Source organism: Asparagus officinalis, chromosome 10 (assembly GCF_001876935.1).
Source record: "Asparagus officinalis chromosome 10, Aspof.V1, whole genome shotgun sequence".
NCBI lineage: Eukaryota > Viridiplantae > Streptophyta > Magnoliopsida > Asparagales > Asparagaceae > Asparagus > Asparagus officinalis.
Window position 1 is genome coordinate 3,775,419 of NC_033803.1, and position 18,518 is coordinate 3,793,936.

At 37.8% G+C, this 18,518-nt stretch overlaps 4 protein-coding genes across 4 annotated transcripts in view; 2 read left to right on the top strand and 2 right to left on the bottom strand.

Annotated features, from left to right (window-relative positions):
• Positions 1-3,825, bottom strand: part of LOC109825498 (glutamine--tRNA ligase) — a 15,792-nt gene extending 11,967 nt beyond the window's left edge. The window contains exons 1-5 of the mRNA XM_020392353.1: positions 3,727-3,825; positions 3,546-3,644; positions 2,788-2,838; positions 2,623-2,694; positions 2,290-2,389 (exon numbers count right to left, since the gene is read on the bottom strand). Of these exons, the coding sequence (XP_020247942.1) occupies positions 2,290-2,389; positions 2,623-2,694; positions 2,788-2,838; positions 3,546-3,644; positions 3,727-3,825 (421 nt within the window). The remainder of the gene's footprint in view (positions 1-2,289; positions 2,390-2,622; positions 2,695-2,787; positions 2,839-3,545; positions 3,645-3,726) is intronic.
• Positions 5,618-9,200, top strand: LOC109826030. Its single transcript, XM_020392983.1, has 2 exons — positions 5,618-8,742; positions 8,831-9,200. Exon 1 carries the CDS (start codon positions 5,866-5,868, stop codon positions 8,431-8,433), a length of 2,568 nt encoding a protein of 855 aa, XP_020248572.1. The 5' UTR covers positions 5,618-5,865; the 3' UTR covers positions 8,434-8,742; positions 8,831-9,200.
• LOC109825500 (serine/threonine-protein phosphatase 7 long form homolog) lies at positions 8,665-11,245 on the top strand. Its single transcript, XM_020392355.1, has 6 exons — positions 8,665-8,742; positions 8,831-9,558; positions 9,633-9,720; positions 9,797-10,243; positions 10,312-10,456; positions 11,181-11,245. Exons 1-6 carry the CDS (start codon positions 8,665-8,667, stop codon positions 11,243-11,245), a joined length of 1,551 nt encoding a protein of 516 aa, XP_020247944.1.
• Positions 11,755-18,518, bottom strand: part of LOC109825133 (multiple RNA-binding domain-containing protein 1) — a 13,821-nt gene continuing 7,057 nt past the window's right edge. The window contains exons 7-16 of the mRNA XM_020391868.1: positions 17,786-17,878; positions 17,556-17,673; positions 16,208-16,531; positions 15,691-15,751; positions 14,968-15,137; positions 13,726-13,830; positions 13,547-13,648; positions 13,281-13,454; positions 12,220-12,351; positions 11,755-12,135 (exon numbers count right to left, since the gene is read on the bottom strand). Of these exons, the coding sequence (XP_020247457.1) occupies positions 11,980-12,135; positions 12,220-12,351; positions 13,281-13,454; positions 13,547-13,648; positions 13,726-13,830; positions 14,968-15,137; positions 15,691-15,751; positions 16,208-16,531; positions 17,556-17,673; positions 17,786-17,878 (1,435 nt within the window). The 3' untranslated portion in view covers positions 11,755-11,979. The remainder of the gene's footprint in view (positions 12,136-12,219; positions 12,352-13,280; positions 13,455-13,546; positions 13,649-13,725; positions 13,831-14,967; positions 15,138-15,690; positions 15,752-16,207; positions 16,532-17,555; positions 17,674-17,785; positions 17,879-18,518) is intronic.

Below are 18,518 nucleotides of genomic sequence, written 5' to 3' on the forward strand. Positions count from 1 at the left end.
GCCGCCTAGACCTCCGATTGGACCCATCACTGCCCAATCCTCCTCTCATAAACTTCTCAATTCTCATCATGAATCACCAATTGTCAAGTGAGCCAAATTTTCTTTCGAATTGTGTTTTAAATGAGTTAATATTATTTTTATTTTATTAATAATTCACGCATTCGTATGCTTAATGCTTTCATCTACGATTTGGGGCTACAATTCAAAAAAATTAATATCAAGAATGCAATGCAATAGAATAGTTTTACTTGTTAAATAGTTTCTTTAATTTCACTAAAAATTCAAATATATTGAACTGCCCCTTTTTTATTTAAGTACGCATTGAAATTAAAGAAAAAAATTGAAAACCCCACGTTTTGTTTATTTCCCTCTAGGGTTTTTGTTGTCCCGGTCTTTTGGTGTTAGAAATTTGACCAGTGCTAGGGTTTATTAGGAAAAGGAGTAATTTTGATTACTCTTTTAGGCAAAAGAAGGAACTTTGATGTTGTCATATTGACCCTTGTAGTTTTTATTGGATGACTTGTATGTGTAATATATTATATTGATAACATTTTTATTTCCTTAAAATATGCTGCTATAATGCATTGACAAATAAAGCTATTCTATTTGACAAATAAAACTATTCTATTGTATTGTATGGTTGATGGATTGCTATTTATTTTGAAAATTTGGGTCATATAAAAATTATATATTAATTAAAAGTAAAAAATAATTATTAATTAATTAATTGGAATAATAGTTTGATATTTATTATCTTGCATAACCTTTATTTTTAGCTATGTATAAATTTCTCAAGAGAAAGTTACTAACGGAGGAACCATCAACTAGTCCGAATTTAGATAATCTTGAGAATTTAGATCCTACTACCAAGCGAAGCAATGGAGTGAACTTGAAACATCTTCCGGCGGATCCGGAGCTTCGACCAAATATTTTAGATTATCATCCCAATGATCGAGATGATGTTCGAAGAGCTTATTTACAAAAAGGTCTTTTTCAACCATGCAAACATAAATTTCCACAAATAGAAATTGGAAACAATTTGCACTGTTTCAATCCTAATTGGTTTGATGACTTGGGAAATTGGCTTGAGTATAGCATATCTTAAGATGTGGCCTTTCGGTTATGTTCTTATCTTATGAAGCCTAAGCAAGTTGGTGATTAGTTTACTATCAATGCGTATACAAATTAGAAAAAGAAAGAGGGCCTAGTAAAACATGTTGGTGGTTCAAATGGTGCACATAATAAAGCTTGGAATAAATATCAAGCTTTAATGAAGCAAAAGCAATGCATTGATGCCGCTATATCCAAGCAATCAGATCAAGCCAAAGAGGATTATCGTATTCACTTGATGGCAACAATTGATTGTATTCAATTTTTGTTATGCTATTTTTGCTTATCCCTCACAATCTCACATCACATGCAAATATGATGCAATGAAATTGATAAAAGCGTATCGACTACCGAGAACATTTCCATAAGGTACTATTGTCTTATAATATTTTTTTATTTTTTAGATAAAATAGATACGTGTTGTCGGCCCCCCAAGGAAAATTTTCTGGATCTGCCACTGAATGTAAACAAATAAGAAATGCCAAAACACTGCTCTCAAGCTCAGGGTTTTCCTTTCTTTTTTATAAGAAATAAAATTTTCCAACCCAAGCTAGTAATAACTAGTGAGATTTTAAATCTAACAAGCAAACTACAGATTAATTTAAAAGAAATAAAGCTCTTCTTATTCCATAGCAAACCCAAAAAGCTCTATGAAGAGTCAGGAGCAGTTAGAAACAATACAACATTTTCTATATGACTATATGCATTTCAGTAAAGTAACCATGCAAGTGAAAGGCAGATAGGGCTAAATTCTCCAAGTTAATAGGCAATTATCAAAATTTCAAGGGTGGAGTTGGTAAGTAGAAGCACAGAAACCTCGTGTGATCAATATAACTTGAATTACAAGCCTACCATGCACATATTCACAAACAGTATATATCAAACAAACTTGTTACACATGGAGACATGTACTTTATGTACATGAAAAAATTTAACATGCTAACAGGTGAGTTTCTATACGTCTGTGAAATATTTAACTAGAAAATGGTTATGGACTTTAAGCTTTGTTAGATGGCACAAAGCATGCATGTTCCTTGGTCAATATGGACTAGCACAAAACTAAACTAGAATTTTAAGTACCCTGAGGTGATCTAAATACTGTCATATGCTCATTATACCAGCTCTTTTCAAAGCAAGCCAGTATACACATGCTTTATAAACCATATGCAAGATGCATACCGACACCGCAAGCTTCTTCAAACTCATTCTCGTTGAAACTTTCAGGCCCAATGTTTGAAAGGAATGATAATGCTGCATCCAACTGGGCAGCATTTTTTACCTGCAGATTAGTGCAATTGTCAGATACGAATATGAACAATATGAAAAGGCTAAAATGATTTATGGTTTATGGTACTAGCTAGGTTCAGAAATTTAGCATCTGCTCTTGAGTTAAATTACGAAACAAGATTGATGATCTTTATCCCTTCAAATTTCAAGTTTAAAATACCATATTCGCTAAGAACAATGATCAAGATAGATAGGCATAAAGAAAAGATATAGTGATTGATTTACCTGTGAAGAGACAATGTATTTGAGTAGAAAAACCCGATGATTCAAAGCATTAGCTGGAAACTTTGTAGCAACCTACACATGCATGCCGAAGAATAACCAATATAGTAATATAAATGAATAGTAAAGGTTTACTTTGAAATGGAGAATGATGATAAACAATTATACCATGTATAGAAGATTTCCAACAGTCTTATCGCATCCATTTTGCACATCCGCCTGCATTTATAATTCAGTAGTAAAGTTATTCCTCTGTCCCCTAAACAGTCAATTAAATAATAGATAAAACGATGACGACAGCACCAACAAATTAGGTAACTGAGCCTTTTATCCCAATTTTTTCTGTTCTCTAACATTAACCCTTTAAGCCATTCAGTTCAACTAAGGAACTTATCTCTATCAAATTAGCATGTCTCGTGGCCACTCCTAAAACCACGATCCTAACCTCCTCATCAGAGCAAACCATCTCAACCAATCTCTTTCATCTGATGCTCAGTCAAAAGTTCTTCTAACTCATAATGATTGTGTCCATTTCTTTATTCCACTATTAGCATATCCCTTTCCATTCACCTAAAAGGTTGTACGTTTCATAATTCTCATTCCATTATAGTTACTAGAAATGTAAAATGAAAAAAAAAAAAAAAAAACTTCTCATGTACTCATTAAGCATTTTAAACCCTCTACCTCAAAAGCAAAATTGAAATAAAAAAAGTTCCTTCAAAATCTCTCTGTGTTCTCCTCAAACATCGAATTAGGACAAAAAAAATATACCTTTTTTCCCCGTCGCCTTATGAATCCTCACATATAAAGTTTATAAAACTTTAGACAAATTAAGAGAAAATATCAAAAAATTCCTTCAAAATATCTACCTTGCTATCATCAACAAATTTAGGGTTTAAGGCAAACGGAGGAGGAGAGAAGTGTACCTCGTGGATGACCTTGGTGAGATTCGCGGTGACCTTAGGGTTTCGCAGAGCGTTCTCCGCCGTCCGTTTGTCCAATCCTATCGACCGTCCGCCGCCGCCGCCGATTTAGCCATTATTTTTCCGGTTCCTATTTGCTTCTGATTCGAATGAAATCGTCAAGGGAGACCAATGGAAAACTAACCTTGGTGTCCAAGTTTGGGCTCAAATGGGCCTTAAATTGGGTTGAAGTTGATTGTATTTTCGGCCTAAAGCCATCACTTCTACTGGACCCGTTACTCATGACATCGCGTTCGGCCGCATGGGCCTGCTTGAACTACGCCTATTTATTCTCACTTGTTGTTCGGCGAACAAATTTTCAAAACAGACTTCTTTGCCAAAAAAATCCCAAAAACCGACCTGTTTCAAACTTATTTTTAAAAACCAACCCAGTTGGGCAGAAACTGGTCGGTTTTTAAAAAAAAAGTTCTCAAACTTCACGCGAGTTGAAGTCCCGTGAAGTTTTGTTACATAAAAAACTTCACGGGACTTCCAACTCCCGTGAATTTTGAGAACTTTTTTTTTTCAAAAATCGACCCAGTTTTAGTCAACTGGGTCGGTTTTTAAAATTAAGTTTGAAATGGGTCTTTTTTTGAGATTAAGATTCAAAACAGGTTGGTTTTGAAAATTTGTCCATTGTTCGGCAGCATTTATATATCCTAAATTCTTTAAAATTTGCACCTTGCATTATCCTATCAGCTTGTTCCTGGAACTTCCTTCTTCAATAAAGCTCGACGCAAGCGCCTTTATTTGATTTGAAGAGTTTCAAGTATGAGTCAAAGCGTATCTCTTGAGAGTACCCTCAGTTGTACAAACGTGTGAGAATGTTCGAAAATTCTCGACCGTGACTCGCATGCTAATTCTAGACAATTTTAATCCTTTTTTATTATTATATTATAAATTTACTGTTAAAACAGTTGTCGAAAATTACATAGGCCTCCAAGACCGTGAGAGTCAAATTAGAACGTGCGGACCCACGGTAAGTCAGTAGAAAACTGGAACTAATATCTTAACATTTATAAACATGGACAAATTTTCAAAACCAACCCTTTTAGTATTTTATTTGCAAAAAACGACCTATTTTGAAAATAATTACAAAAACCGACCTGTTTTCAGCCCAGCGCTGAAAACAGGTCGGTTTTTGTAAAAAAGTCTCCGAAACATCACGGGAGTTCAACTCCCGTGAAGTTTATCGAGAAATTAAACTTCACGGGAGTTGAACTCCCGTGAAGCTTAATTTTGCTTAAAACTCCACGGGAGTTCCAACTCCCGTGGAGTTACAGTCGAAAATTTCCAGCGAACCGAGTCTCTGGCAAATTGTGACTGCAACTTCACGGGATTCAACTCCCGTGGAGTTACAGTCGAAAATTTCCAGAGAACCGATCTCGGTTCTTCGGGAATTTTTGACTGCAACTTCACGGGAGTTCAACTCCCGTGAAGTTGCAGTCAAAAATTCCCGAAGATCCACTCTCTGGAAATTTTCGACTGAAACTCCACGGGAGTTGAACTCCCGTGGAGTTTTGGCTCCCCTATATAACCGCGCGTGCCCAGCCCGACAGCCCAAAACCCTAACCCTTCGTTCCGCCCCTGTGCCGTCGCCACCGCAGCAAGGATCCGCCGCCGCCCTTGCCTCCGACCGCCGCCGCCGACGCCGACCCAGCCTCCGACCGTCGCCGCCGCCACAGCTCCGACTGCCGCCGCCGTCAGATCTCAGATCTGAGTCAAAAAATCCAAAAAAAAGGTAAATTCTTCCTAAAAAAATATACTCTCTAATTTTTGTATACTCTCACTATTTGATTGTGATTATATGTAAAAATCTAGATTTTAGAATTTAATTATGAATTATTTTTGAATTTTGTGAAGAAATCTGAAAATTAGAAGGGAAATTATCAATAAATGTGAAATTTAGTGTGAAAATTATCAATAAATATAAAAATTATCAATAAATGTGAAAATTAGAGGGGAAATTATTAAATGGGAAATTATCAATAATTTTGTGAAATTTGTGAAGAATTAGTGTGAAAATTATCAATAATTTTGTGAAATTAGAGGGGAAGTTATCAATAATTTCGAAAATTATTGTATTTAGATTTTAGAATTTAATTGTGAATTATTTACGAATTTTGTGAAGACGTATTAAATAATTTTGCGTATTTAGAGGTGAAATTATCAATTAATGTGGAAATTAGAGTTACTACCTAAATGTAAAAATTAGTAACAATCAATATTTATTTGGCTTTTCGTGTAATATTGATATTGAATTTTTCACTCTTCAGAGGTAACGATGAATGATCGAATTGTAATTCTCTGTTCTTATGATGGGAAGATTAATTACCTCGAGAATAATATGCCCGTTTATGAAGGAGGCACGACGAGACCGTTGTTCATAACAAAATCGTGTACTTTCGATGATTTGGTTAATGAATTACACAAACTTACATTAACTAACTCACGTGAGTATCACCTCAGTGTGGTTTGCAATTATCCTGTTGTGGAGAACAGAACAAGTGGCATTCAAATATCAAGTGACTACGATATGGGTCTCATTCATGTCTTACACGACGAGAAGCGTTCGGTCGAATTGTTCATTGAAAAACATCAGAGAGATTTGGGCAAATCGTTGAACTACGAAGGAATGTATTCCCGCATGTTGGAGGATCCTGAAGTTGATTCTGTAGGCTTTTTATCTCCTCAACAAGATGAATGTTGGACACAATCACAATACATGAGCGGTCCTTCGTTCGTGGGCACTTCGAATGCTTTCGATACTAACACGGGAATTCAAGAAGATAATGCAAGTGTTGAATCCGAGAATGATGAAGAGGAGGGATTACAAATTAATAGCATGACCTTGATAGATCGTGATGACGGGGAAAACCAACACATCGACGGGGCTTATGTTAATAATGAGTATGTCGGCTTAGAGGATCCGCCGCCCGATGAACTTCAAGGAGATGAATGGATTGATAACTCCGCGATGGAAAGTGTTCCTATTGGCACTAATAGCGGTGTTGATACACAGGCCGAGGACTTCTCATTCATCAAGGGAGATCTTTACGAGAGTAAGGAGAAATTGATCCATGCTATTCGCACGTATTCCATTGCAAAAAATGTGAAGTTCAGGCCAACCAAAAATAATACTACAAGCTATAATGTGGTTTGTTTCTATCGCAAAGATGACGATGTCGAAGATAATAGTGGACACCACGACGGCAATGCGAGGTGTCCGTGGAAGCTTAATTCACGCTCGGGTTCAAGAGTAGGTGGGCAATTCAAAATCACGGCATACAATGGACTCCACACTTGTAGCAATCCTCGATTAGAGATGAATAACAAGAATGCGTCCTCTTCTTTTATATATCGATTGATTTTACCGCATCTGAGGGAGGATCTTGATCTAAGGCCGAAAGATATCCGTCTTTTAGTGCATAAAGCCACCAACTTGGATGTATCATATCACAAGTGTTGGAATGCTAGGAGGAAGGCGATGATAAAAATATTCGGGGATTGGGATAAATCGTATGAGATCTTACCTCATTATCTTGAAGCACTCAAAAGAGAAAATCCGGGGACTGTCTACGAAGTATCTTCGGACCCCGTTGATGGCGGAGAACGGCGGTTCACCGGTGTATTTTGGGCATTTGGGCCCTGTATTGAGGGGTTTCGTCATTGCCGTCCTCTTCTTAGCATTGATGGAACTCACTTATATGGTAAATACAAAGGCGTTTTGCTTGTTGCAACCGGAGTTGACGCGGATGGCGGGTTGTTTCCTTTAGCATTCGCAGTGGTTGATGTTGAAAATACAGAGAATTGGGCTTGGTTTTTTGCATGCATTAGATATCATATCCCTAGTGTGGGGACGCGGCATATTACATTCATATCCGATAGGATGAAAGGAATTCCAAGAGCACTCCAACGACATTTCCCGCCACCACATGCACATCGCTATTGCTTGCGACATATTAGAGACAACTTCAAGAAGAAGTATGGAAACGCTCAGGTTCAAGACTTACTTTGGCAAGCCGGTTGTGCAACAGAAAAATATGTTTATGAACAAATACGAGAGAGGATCAAGTTCACTTCACGAGCCGCACATGATTGGATCGAAACTAGTTTGGGTCCAAACAATGTTGATAAGTGGGCTTTATGTGAGGATGGCGGTCGACGGTTCTGTATGATGACTACGAACGCGTCTGAGAGCTTCAATGGCGTGCTCAGGGGAGCACGCGGCATGCCAATACAGGCACTAGTTGCTAAAACTTTTTACAGGCTTAATAAATTCTTTGTTCGACGTCGAGAACTTGGTGAAAATATGCGCTCCCAGCTAACACCGAAGGTTGATGAAATGCTAGCGGCTCGGATTGTACAAGCTCAGTCCTTTCAGGTTGTACGATACAGTTTTAATGAATGGGAGGTGCTCGAGGGAATAACCCATAGAGAAAATCGCTCTTACAAAGTCAATATGTTGGTGGATCACACTTGTACGTGCACTTGCAATGTACCGCAACTACAATTGATTCCTTGTTCACATGTTGTAGCAGCTTGCTCCGACCTACAGGGTGGTGCTCGCATTTCACATTATGAATTTGTCGACGCTTGGTATTCTGCATACAACTATCAACAAACCTACAAAGAGTGTTTTCGTCCACCATACGATAGTCGACATTGGACACAAGATGGGCCACGGATATTACCTCCACTGTATAAAAGATCGGCGGGGCGCCCTCGTTCCGTGCGTATTAGAAATAGTATGGATGACGGACGTGAAGGAGCTAGGAGGAGAAATAAGTGCAGTAGATGTGATCAACCGGGTCACAACAAAAATAGGTGTCCAGTTAGTATTAGGCGTTGATTTGTATTATGTATCGTTTTGCACTATGTCATTCGTAGTTGTTATCTTTGAAGCGTATGATACTCGTTATTTGTAATATGTTCTGTATGCAACTCCGTTCATTTCACCCATGCATTTGTATTATGTAGCGTTTTGCACTATGTCCGAACCAATTTGTAATATGCTATGTATGATACTGTGTTCATTGCACTTTGTATATATGCTCATATTTTAATCACAGGTCTATTCATTATGGATCCGGGACCGGAGAATCCCGACGTTTTGTACCTTCAGGCGAGTCATTGTTCAGACCATATTGGTTCGGGAGAGGTAATACGAATAAATTAGATATATATTTCTTCGATTAATGTAATTTTTTAATGAATATACTTAAAACTGATTCTCGTTTTATGTGCAGCCCGTACCAGAGTACACGATGATCGAGCATTCCCATAGTCATTCGGCATGGGTCATAGAGGATGAGAGGGTACTAGCTTTGATCGCTCAGGCCGGTTTTCGACCGTGTTCGACGATTCGTTATATCAGGCTTGATTGGCCGCTTATCACTGCTTTGATTGAGAGGTGGAGGCCAGAGACCAACACCTTTCACATGCATATAGGGGAGTGCACGATCACTTTACAGGACGTGGCCGTCATACTTGGGCTCCGGATTGATGGACCGGTAGTTACGGGCACCGACGATCATAGTTGGCCGGAGGTATGTGGCCGGCTACTTGGACAGGTTCCCGACTTGAGGAGTGGTGCGATGAAGCTATCGTGGCTTCGTCAGACATTTCAGGGCGACATACCAGAGGATGCCTCTGATGAGACGCTCCAGTTTCATGCTCGTGCATACATATTGCACATGATAGGGTGCGTACTATTTCCTGATGCGAGCAAGACTCTCGTACATGCACGATGGCTGCCACTGCTGGAGGATTTTGGTGTATGCGGGGCACTATCGTGGGGCAGTGCGGTGTTGGCATATTTGTATCGAGAATTGAGTAGAGTATCTCTGATGCAGAATAAAGAATTCAAGGGATGCTGTACGTTGATACAGATTTGGTCATGGGAGCGCATTCATATTGGACGACCCACTTTACTTATGCACCGTGACTTAGAGGGGCAGTATCCGTTGGCATACAGGTATAATTGTACACACACATATTTCATTCGTAACCTGAATATTTGTACTTATATATTCGCTATTCTGCATATAGGTATAACGTGCGATACGCTCAGTACAAATCAGCGACGCGTCACCGTCAGTTTTACCGAAATGAGCTTGATGGCCTCCAGCATGAACAGGTAAATATAAAACTCAAGAAGTATGAATATTATAGTTTTTCTGTATGATAAAGATAAATGTTTTACTTTATTTCAGTTCAAGTGGAGACCCTATACACCGCCGGAGCTCGATATACATTCTCTTGCACCTATCTGCCGAGATAGTCCCGGCTTGTGGAGAGCCAGAGTTCCATTGATCTGTTGGGAGATCGTAGAGATGCATGTACCGGACCGTGTGCTACGGCAGTTTACACTCTCTCAGCATATTCCAGATCCTGTCGAGCAGATCAATCGTCGGCGGCGCCCTACATCGCACCGGACTGACTGGGCCGTAGTCCGTGCGGACTACATAGGCAGGTGGGTTCAGAGGTGGGATTGCATACAGGATACGAGGCCCACAGCTGTTGACTATACCACGTATATGCGTTGGTATTGGGGTATCACACGTAGATGGATCACGCGTGACCCACAGCCTTTAGCTGGACACATGCCACGCCCACCGACAGATAGTTACATCCCTAGTGGGATGAACGAGAGAGATTACGTAAGTTTCTAAGCTAAATTATAATATTTTTTATTGAGTTGATACTTAATAAATTGTTTACCACGCAGGTCCGTGTTTTAGATAGCATTGATGCTGATATTGATGCGCACGTGACTGAGATTCAGGATCAGGTGGCGTTAGGTCTCCTCAGCAGGATCAAGAAGAGCATAGCGCAGGTGTTCCATAAGACTCACGTCGACGAGTTCGCAGGCCGTGAGGACAGGTCTCGCTCATTTGGACGGGCGTACGCTCGACGTCGACGGCCGCGTGATGATGACGCCGGCACTTCGCATGCCGATGGAGCCGGCACTTCGCATGCCGATGGAGCCGGCACTTCGCATGCCGATGACGCCGGCACTTCGCATGCCGATGACGCCGGCACTTCGCATGCCGATGACGCCGGCACTTCGCATGCCGATGACGCCGGCACTTCGCATGCCGATGACGCCGGCACTTCGCATGCCGATGACGCCGGCACTTCGCATGCCGATGACGCCGGCACTTCGCATGCCGATGACGCCGGCACTTCGCATGCCGATGACGCCGGCACTTCGCATGCCGATGACGCCGGCACTTCGCATGCCGATGACGCCGGCACTTCGCATGCCGATGACGCCGGCACTTCGCATGCCGATGGAGCCGGCACTTCGCAGCTTCATACACAGTCGGATACTCAGATAGTTGAGGCTCATCAGTAGGAACCCAGGGGGCGGGGAAGAGCGAGGGGGAGGGGGAAGAGAGGGAGAGGAAGGAGGGGAGCTATATTGGGTTGTATATGAACTTATTTTGATAAATTTTGTAACTTTCCTGAATTTTCAAATACTGAACTTTTGAAGATAAATTGTTGTTCATATACATAATCGTGTGTGTTTAATTCATGGTTGAATCATGTATATATTGTTGTTTGCAAATAAATTGACATATATATGATTTACAGGTAAATATACAAAACCTGCACAGAAGCTGTGCATGCTGGGTGACCTGCAACTTCACGGGAGTTGAAATCCCGTGAAGTTGCAGTCCACAATTTGCCAGAGATCGAGTCTCTGGAAATTTGGGACTGCAACTTCACGGGATTTCAACTCCCGTGAAGTTGCAGTCACAATTTGCCAGAGACTCGGTTCGCTGGAAATTTTCGACTGTAACTCCACGGAAGTTGAACTCCCGTGGAGTTTTAAGCAAAATTAAGCTTCACGGGAGTTCAACTCCCGTGAAGTTTAATTTCTCGATAAACTTCACGGGAGTTGAACTCCCGTGATGTTTCGGAGACTTTTTTACAAAAACCGACCTGTTTTCAGCGCTGGGCTGAAAACAGGTCGGTTTTTGTAATTATTTTCAAAATAGGTCGTTTTTTGCAAATAAAATGCTAAAAGGGTTGGTTTTGAAAATTTGGGAACTAGTGCATTAATATGAATATAGTCTTTGTATTTGCTGATATATTGATGTCAAGCATTTGACATGCGCACTCAGTTCGTGGCCAATTCAAATGAACCAAAAAACAATAAAGGATAAAAAAAATTTGATTAAGAAATAACGTTACAAAATTGCTTCGAGGGAAATACACAGGAAACTACATAATATGAAGTTGACGATCGCAACACTACAAATTTGCTATGCTCCTCAGAGGGAACAAAGGTATAATAAAAAAATTACACAGCATAATATTACGATTGAAATTGCATTTTTGCACCGAAAACAAAAAATTATATCACCGCCAAAAGAAGAGAAAAATATTCCTATATCCTTGCAGATTTGACATCGCTTTCATCAAATATACTCAATTTTCTTTTCTTCGACAGCTTCTGGAATCCATTTTGCTCATCTACAAATTGGGCAGCAGTTCTCGCTCGCAATTCTTCCAAACTTTCTCCCTCTTTAGCTCGCTCTAGAACCTGAATAAAGAAATCACTTCGGGTATGCAATAACATAACTGGAAGTTTAAAAAATAGAGATAAATATTGTAATTTTGATCTTACCAGGTGACGGCCATAGAGATGAGTGCTTGAAAGAGCTTGGAAAGCATTCTGAGCCTCTTGCTTTGTGACGAACTCCACGAATGCAAAACCTCTATGGCCACCGAACTTCATTGGCAATCTTAAGCTCTTGACCTGAGATAAATAGAGAAAATGATTGATTGGAGATTGACAAAGAAGAAAACCCATCATTTATACGCCAGAATTATAGGTACTTGTGATAAAAAAGCAATAGTGACATCGAAGAGAGGCTATTTGCTACACTGCGATTGCAAATGCATCAACTATATCATGCAGAAAAAATGTCGCATGCACCCATTTGATGCAGCAAATTAGCCCCAAGTATTTTGTCTGGATATGTAACCTTCTGTAGCTGAAAATATATTTTTAAATGCAAATTCAATGTTCCGTTAGGTCACAACTTTACGATTTACATCTTCCATTGCATGCAATGTATTTTGCAAATCAAGTGTTTGCTTTAACAGTAATTGTAAAATGATTTACAGTTTATAGGCTGGGATCTCTACTTTGAAGATATGACATTAATTCTTTTTTTTTTAACTTCAAGGAACTGCGTCATTTGCTGCAGCTTATTGAAAATAGAAGTTTGACTGCAGTCTGCAGCATTCACTTGCTACATCTAGTTCCTATCAACCACACATCCCCTTAATGTTGATATTCCTAAAACGGTAAGCAATTCTTTTACATATTCTTCAGGGATCTGGGCATGACAAAGAAAGATACAACAAGGCATACTGGAACAAACGAGAGAAAGACCAAGATCAGTGAGAAAAAAAATTAGACCGTTGCCACCAACTTAATCATTTATTTCAATGCTCTGAAGTCTGAACAGACATTTGATACACACATTATATTAAGGATCTTAACCATAAAATATGGGGAAAATACGGTCAACTTATCAAGTAACAACGCCTGGGTATTGTTGATTTTGTCATGAAATGTGTATAGGACCAGAAGGTCCAGAATATAAAAACTCAACGGTAACTAAAATGACTATTGTACTGGACTGAATTTGCATGGTTCATAACATGTTTAGAGTATACCTGGCCAAAAGGACTAAATAATTGCCTCAGATCTTTCTCAGTTGCCTCGAATGCCACATTTCTTACAAGTAGTTTGGTCGAACTAAGATCTTTATCTTTTTTCTTTGGAACCTGACCTTCTCTCTTAGAACGGCTAAGTTGTAAGTTGAGAGCATGCCCATCAAGAACAGTTCCCTGCAAGACAAAGTAATCAGATATAGATTATTCACCAGTATTCAAATGGACTAATCAAATGAAGTGTGTTGGCGCAGAACTGATACAATTACCTGCAAATCCTTGCATATGTTTGTTGCTGTCTCAATTGAATCGAATTCAATAAACCCAAAACCCATGGAGACATTCTTTCCATTTTTAACATGCTTTTTTACCTAACATAAAGATGAAGATAAACATGAGAAGGAATGTCCATATCACAAAGAAGATATCCAGTCTATTGAAAGTCTACCATGGCGCTTTTTATGCTTCCGCTCTTTATGTTATTGTTGAAGTGCTTTTTCAGGGACTCATCAGATGTCTTGAAATTCAAGTTCTTGACAAAGACAGACCTTGACTGCATCAAGAATGATGACATTATCAGCAAATTGTTCAGTGGTATGAAAATTGCAACTGTAGAGAGTCAAATATGCATCAAGGAACTGTTCTCACAACATTAGATGCAACAAGTTTGCAACATGGGCAGACATTAACTTTACTGTCTGTAACTTTAAATGTCTATAGAAAGATATTTAATGATAACATGTCTTATAAAAGTCCATTCTTATGGTGGTGGTGAAGGAACCCTCCCTCCTCCACCCCCACCCAATAAATAAATAAAAAAAACCTCCCTCCCTCCATCCCTCCCTCTCATCATTTTTGTCCTTATCCTTCCACTCTCCTTCTCATTCTCTCTCATCTCTCTAAAATCATTTTACACTCTTCCTTTGCACCCCAAAAAAATGAAATTTCAAAATTATAAAATCAATAAATATTTATTAATTTATTAATTCTATACATTAAAAGGTGTAAAGGTATAATATATAAATATATCTCCCATTGAAAATTATAAAACATTGACTTCTACTATTACATTTCTCATAAATAATTCATTAATTCTCCTCCATTACTCTTCTACCTTCTATAGAGTATTGTTTTCATGTAGATAAAATTTTCAATAAAAAAGTTTTCAAAAGCATTTGAATGATTTCTACTCTTTTAAGTATACAAGTCGAGCAAACTATAAAACTGTAACTATATATTATGTAAAAAATATAACAAAATTTTGCTAATTTTTTATTTAAATAAGAGGAATATAATTGTTTTTTCTCTTTTCAAAAATTAATTACACAAAATAACATTTTGATAACGTTATTATATGTAAAATTTCTAGCTAAAAGATAAGTTTGGTATGATGTAGAAGAGATATTGAAGATACAAAAACATACAAGCAAAAAGTTCCCCATCAAATAAATCATCAATAGAAGTAATACGAAACATAACAAATTTGTATTCCCATTTATGAAGTCACAACGTCCAAAATGGAAAAGAAGTACAAGATAAAAAATAATTTTTCAGTTATCAAAATCTCTTATAACAGTATTTAGTTATTCTTTATATATATATTTTAAATAATTAGCTTAAATAACTTGTGTGTGTCTTTGCACATCTAGAGATGCTAATAATAATATGGGACTAAAGGAAATAAGCAAACCTCAACCCTGTCTGGATCAATATCCTCTTCCAGTATGCCTTCCAAGGTCTGCTCAAGTGAGACATTCTTACTGCTTTGTTCATAAACTGTATCGCTCGGTTCATCTTGTTCTGATTTCTGGTTAGGAGCTAGTATGTCGCCAGGGGCCCACTCCAGGTACAAGGGAGCATCTCTGCAAGTTTCCACAATCAATATGAAGAAAGATCAACTTTAAGTATGAATGGCAGCTAAGAACCTATAGATTCTAAGTTTGAGTAAATCCAGGTACAACCAGGAGGAAAGATTTTACTTTACAGACAAGCATTGATCTAAACTTAAAATAAATAAATAAAAACAGACATATATTTTAGTTGTTCCACAGATTTGTAAAGGTTAAAAAAAATAGAAAATGATGGATGATTCAAACAAATATAAGAATAAAAGATAGCGGAGGATTGAGAAAAAATAGAGTACATAAGAAATAAGGGGTTGAAGTTCCTCAGCAGCATCTTCAAGGAGAATATGACATGCACTCAACACTACAACTGTATAAGTAACAAGAAATGCAAAAGCTCAAGGGCTTCAAGTTCACTGGTAGCATCTTATAGGAGTTTTGAATAGCATCTTATAGGGGTTTTGAACATACTACAGAAAAGGCATACCAACGAGAACAAAGATTTATTCCAAACTTTTAGGATACAAGCAAGTAGAGAAAAAAATATTGAATCCCTGTGACAGGATAACGCATGTAAGGACACAAGCCCTTAAAAGCTGATCGAGCTTCAGCTGCTTCAAGAAAAATCACCTGAAATTTTAGGCAAAACGTGATTCTCAGATGAAAGAAAATTAATTATCAGAACAGAAATATTTGATAAGAAAAATGCTTTCCACAAGGATCACGTTACTCAACAGGAACACTGCTAACACAGTAATCCTAAGTTTTATATTGTTTGGTCTAAAGTTTATTGCTTTCAGACAGCATGACGGAAGAGAAAATATATTAAATTCATACTGATGGAAAAGTAAAATATACCATCACCATGTTTATCATCAACAAATTTTAGCAATGACCATGAGCATATTTACAATATAGAGAAGATAAATTCAAGAAGCCCGTGGAATAATAACTGCATACCAAGAAAGATAATGTTTTTCTCGAAGAAAATGATATCACAGTTTCAAATCTAGTGGCAAAAAGTACCAGGTCTGAAGCAGTCCATGCAATAGTACAAATAAGGCAAAGATACAAATGAATACATACCAAGGCCAATGCTTTTGTTGGGGGAAGAACGATCTTCTCTATAGTTCCAAATTTTCCAAACATATTAGCAAGGTCTCCCTCACTTGAACCATAAGGCAAGTTCTTAACTAGTATTATGTGGTTGCTTCTTTTGATGTTGTCGTTCTTCTTAGAAGCAAACTCTTCTAAGACAGCTACATTAATACCTGCACTAGATAAGGACCTTTTGGTCTCTGCTACCACTTGTGTTTCCCCAAGTGCAATTCGAACTGCAAGATCATCTGCTTCTCTTTCAAGCAAATCACTTTTACTGATGCCATGTTTCCTAGTAATGTATTCAACAACCTGTGTCACATGTAGAAAAACTTAAGTAAGAAATAGGAGGACAGAACTTTGGTGTGAAAGAATAGGTTGAAATAAATAAGAAAAGTTGGAATCAGAATATTTAGGAACAATCCTTTGGAGACTGATTAATAATAGTTCTGCAGAGAAAGGTAAATGGTTAAGAGCTAAGTTTTTGTCCTATATGCTTTGTTTATATTTATATGTAATTCAAAAAGGATTCTTGCAGCCCTAAAGACAAATTGCAGTTTAGTCGTACATGTTGCAATTGCAGTTGCTACTTTAAGTAGTGGGCTCTTTGAGTAACATGCAATCCATAGTTTAATCATTTCAATCAAGCTAAATTATAGGTGTCCTAACTGCAAGCAAGAATCCTTCACACATCACCTACACACTGATTAGACAGGACAAGCTCATAGGCACTATATGATCAAAGCTAAGTGACCAAGATACGCATTTTAAGTTTGAGCCACTAATTCAAATCACCAATATAACAATTACAGCAAACTAAAACAGAAATTATAAACATGTTATCCCTCACCTTACAACTGAAGGACTAGTAGGCTAGTACCAAAGAAACCTAATATGGATAAGAATGTCATGTTTGGGTCAATTGCTAGTTTGCTACCATTAGTATCCATCCAAAATATTTTAATGGCATCTTATAGATCCTTTTTTAAAATAAATTGCTGTCATTAGAATCCATTTTTACATGAGTAAGCATGTTGAGAAAGATCCAGCGAGGAAAAAAAAAAGATAAGAGTCAAGAGAAGAGTCATGAAATATGACCAAACTCAAGAATGATGGAATATAGTGCGTATGTTTATGTTTACTCTTATCGAGAATGTCTGAAGGTAGGGAAATAAAAGAGGAGTGATAGAATAATGGATGTGTTTCTAATCTGCTCCAGGAAGATACATCAGCATATTCTGATGTATTGTAGACTAGCAAAAAAGTACTGAACTTGCAGTAAATGAATAAAATTCATTTTCATATATTAGAATTCTAAGCTTGTTATAGAACATACAGTGTCTGGACGTATGAAGAAACTATTCCAAGCGCGCGTATCACCACTAGCTTCAGATGCTTTCCTTTGGTCCTCCCGTCGTTGTTTAAAACTTTTCTTATCTTGGCCAATATCAGACCTTGATTAATTGATCAAACATAAAAAAGAGTCAGTTTTTAAAAATATAGCAACATTGAAATAAAAATCCTAAAAGTAAACAATTAAATTTTATGTAATGAGAACAGCAATACTCTAGTTTCTCAGTAGACAGTTTTTGTGGCTTCGCCGGCATAATATGCAGCAATCTTCCCTGGAATATTGAGTTGTCTAATTCTTCCATTGCCCTACAAAAATGGTATGGAATAAATACACTATGCAAAGACAGAGTACCAGGAAGCCATTTCACACCTGCCGACTATGTTGTCAAACGCAACAAGAAAATGAAAAAAATGTAACTTTTCATAAGTGCAACCTCCCATATTATGAAGCTTCTCTTAAAATTTACAAACAAGTCATTAACAGAAAGATGTGGCTGAGTTGAATATGAAGCAGAGTAATATGTTTATTGCAAAGACAATAATGAAAAAAGTAGCAGGATAGTAAAGACATATGTGTCGTAGACAACAATAAGTGATGGTCATTAGATGCTACTTGACAGTAACCTTACTCCCTTCTAGAGAAAACAATTACGAGTTTGTCTGGCTCCAAATTACCACCAACGAAGTCATGGACCACAAGATCCACCAGCAATGAAGTCAAAAGGTAAATATTAATCCATCATCCTATACATAATCGGATACATAATCAGGTAATTAGTCTACTTCTAGGTTATGAGTGCTCAAATTTTATACTTTCCAAATCTAGCAATCCACAGGCAACAACAAAGAAACTTGCGTGTCACTTTTCAATGACTTCGTCTAAAGTAATTTTCTCTCTCTCCAACTGCTTTTCTGGTTTCTTGATATGAAGTAGACCTCTAAGTAG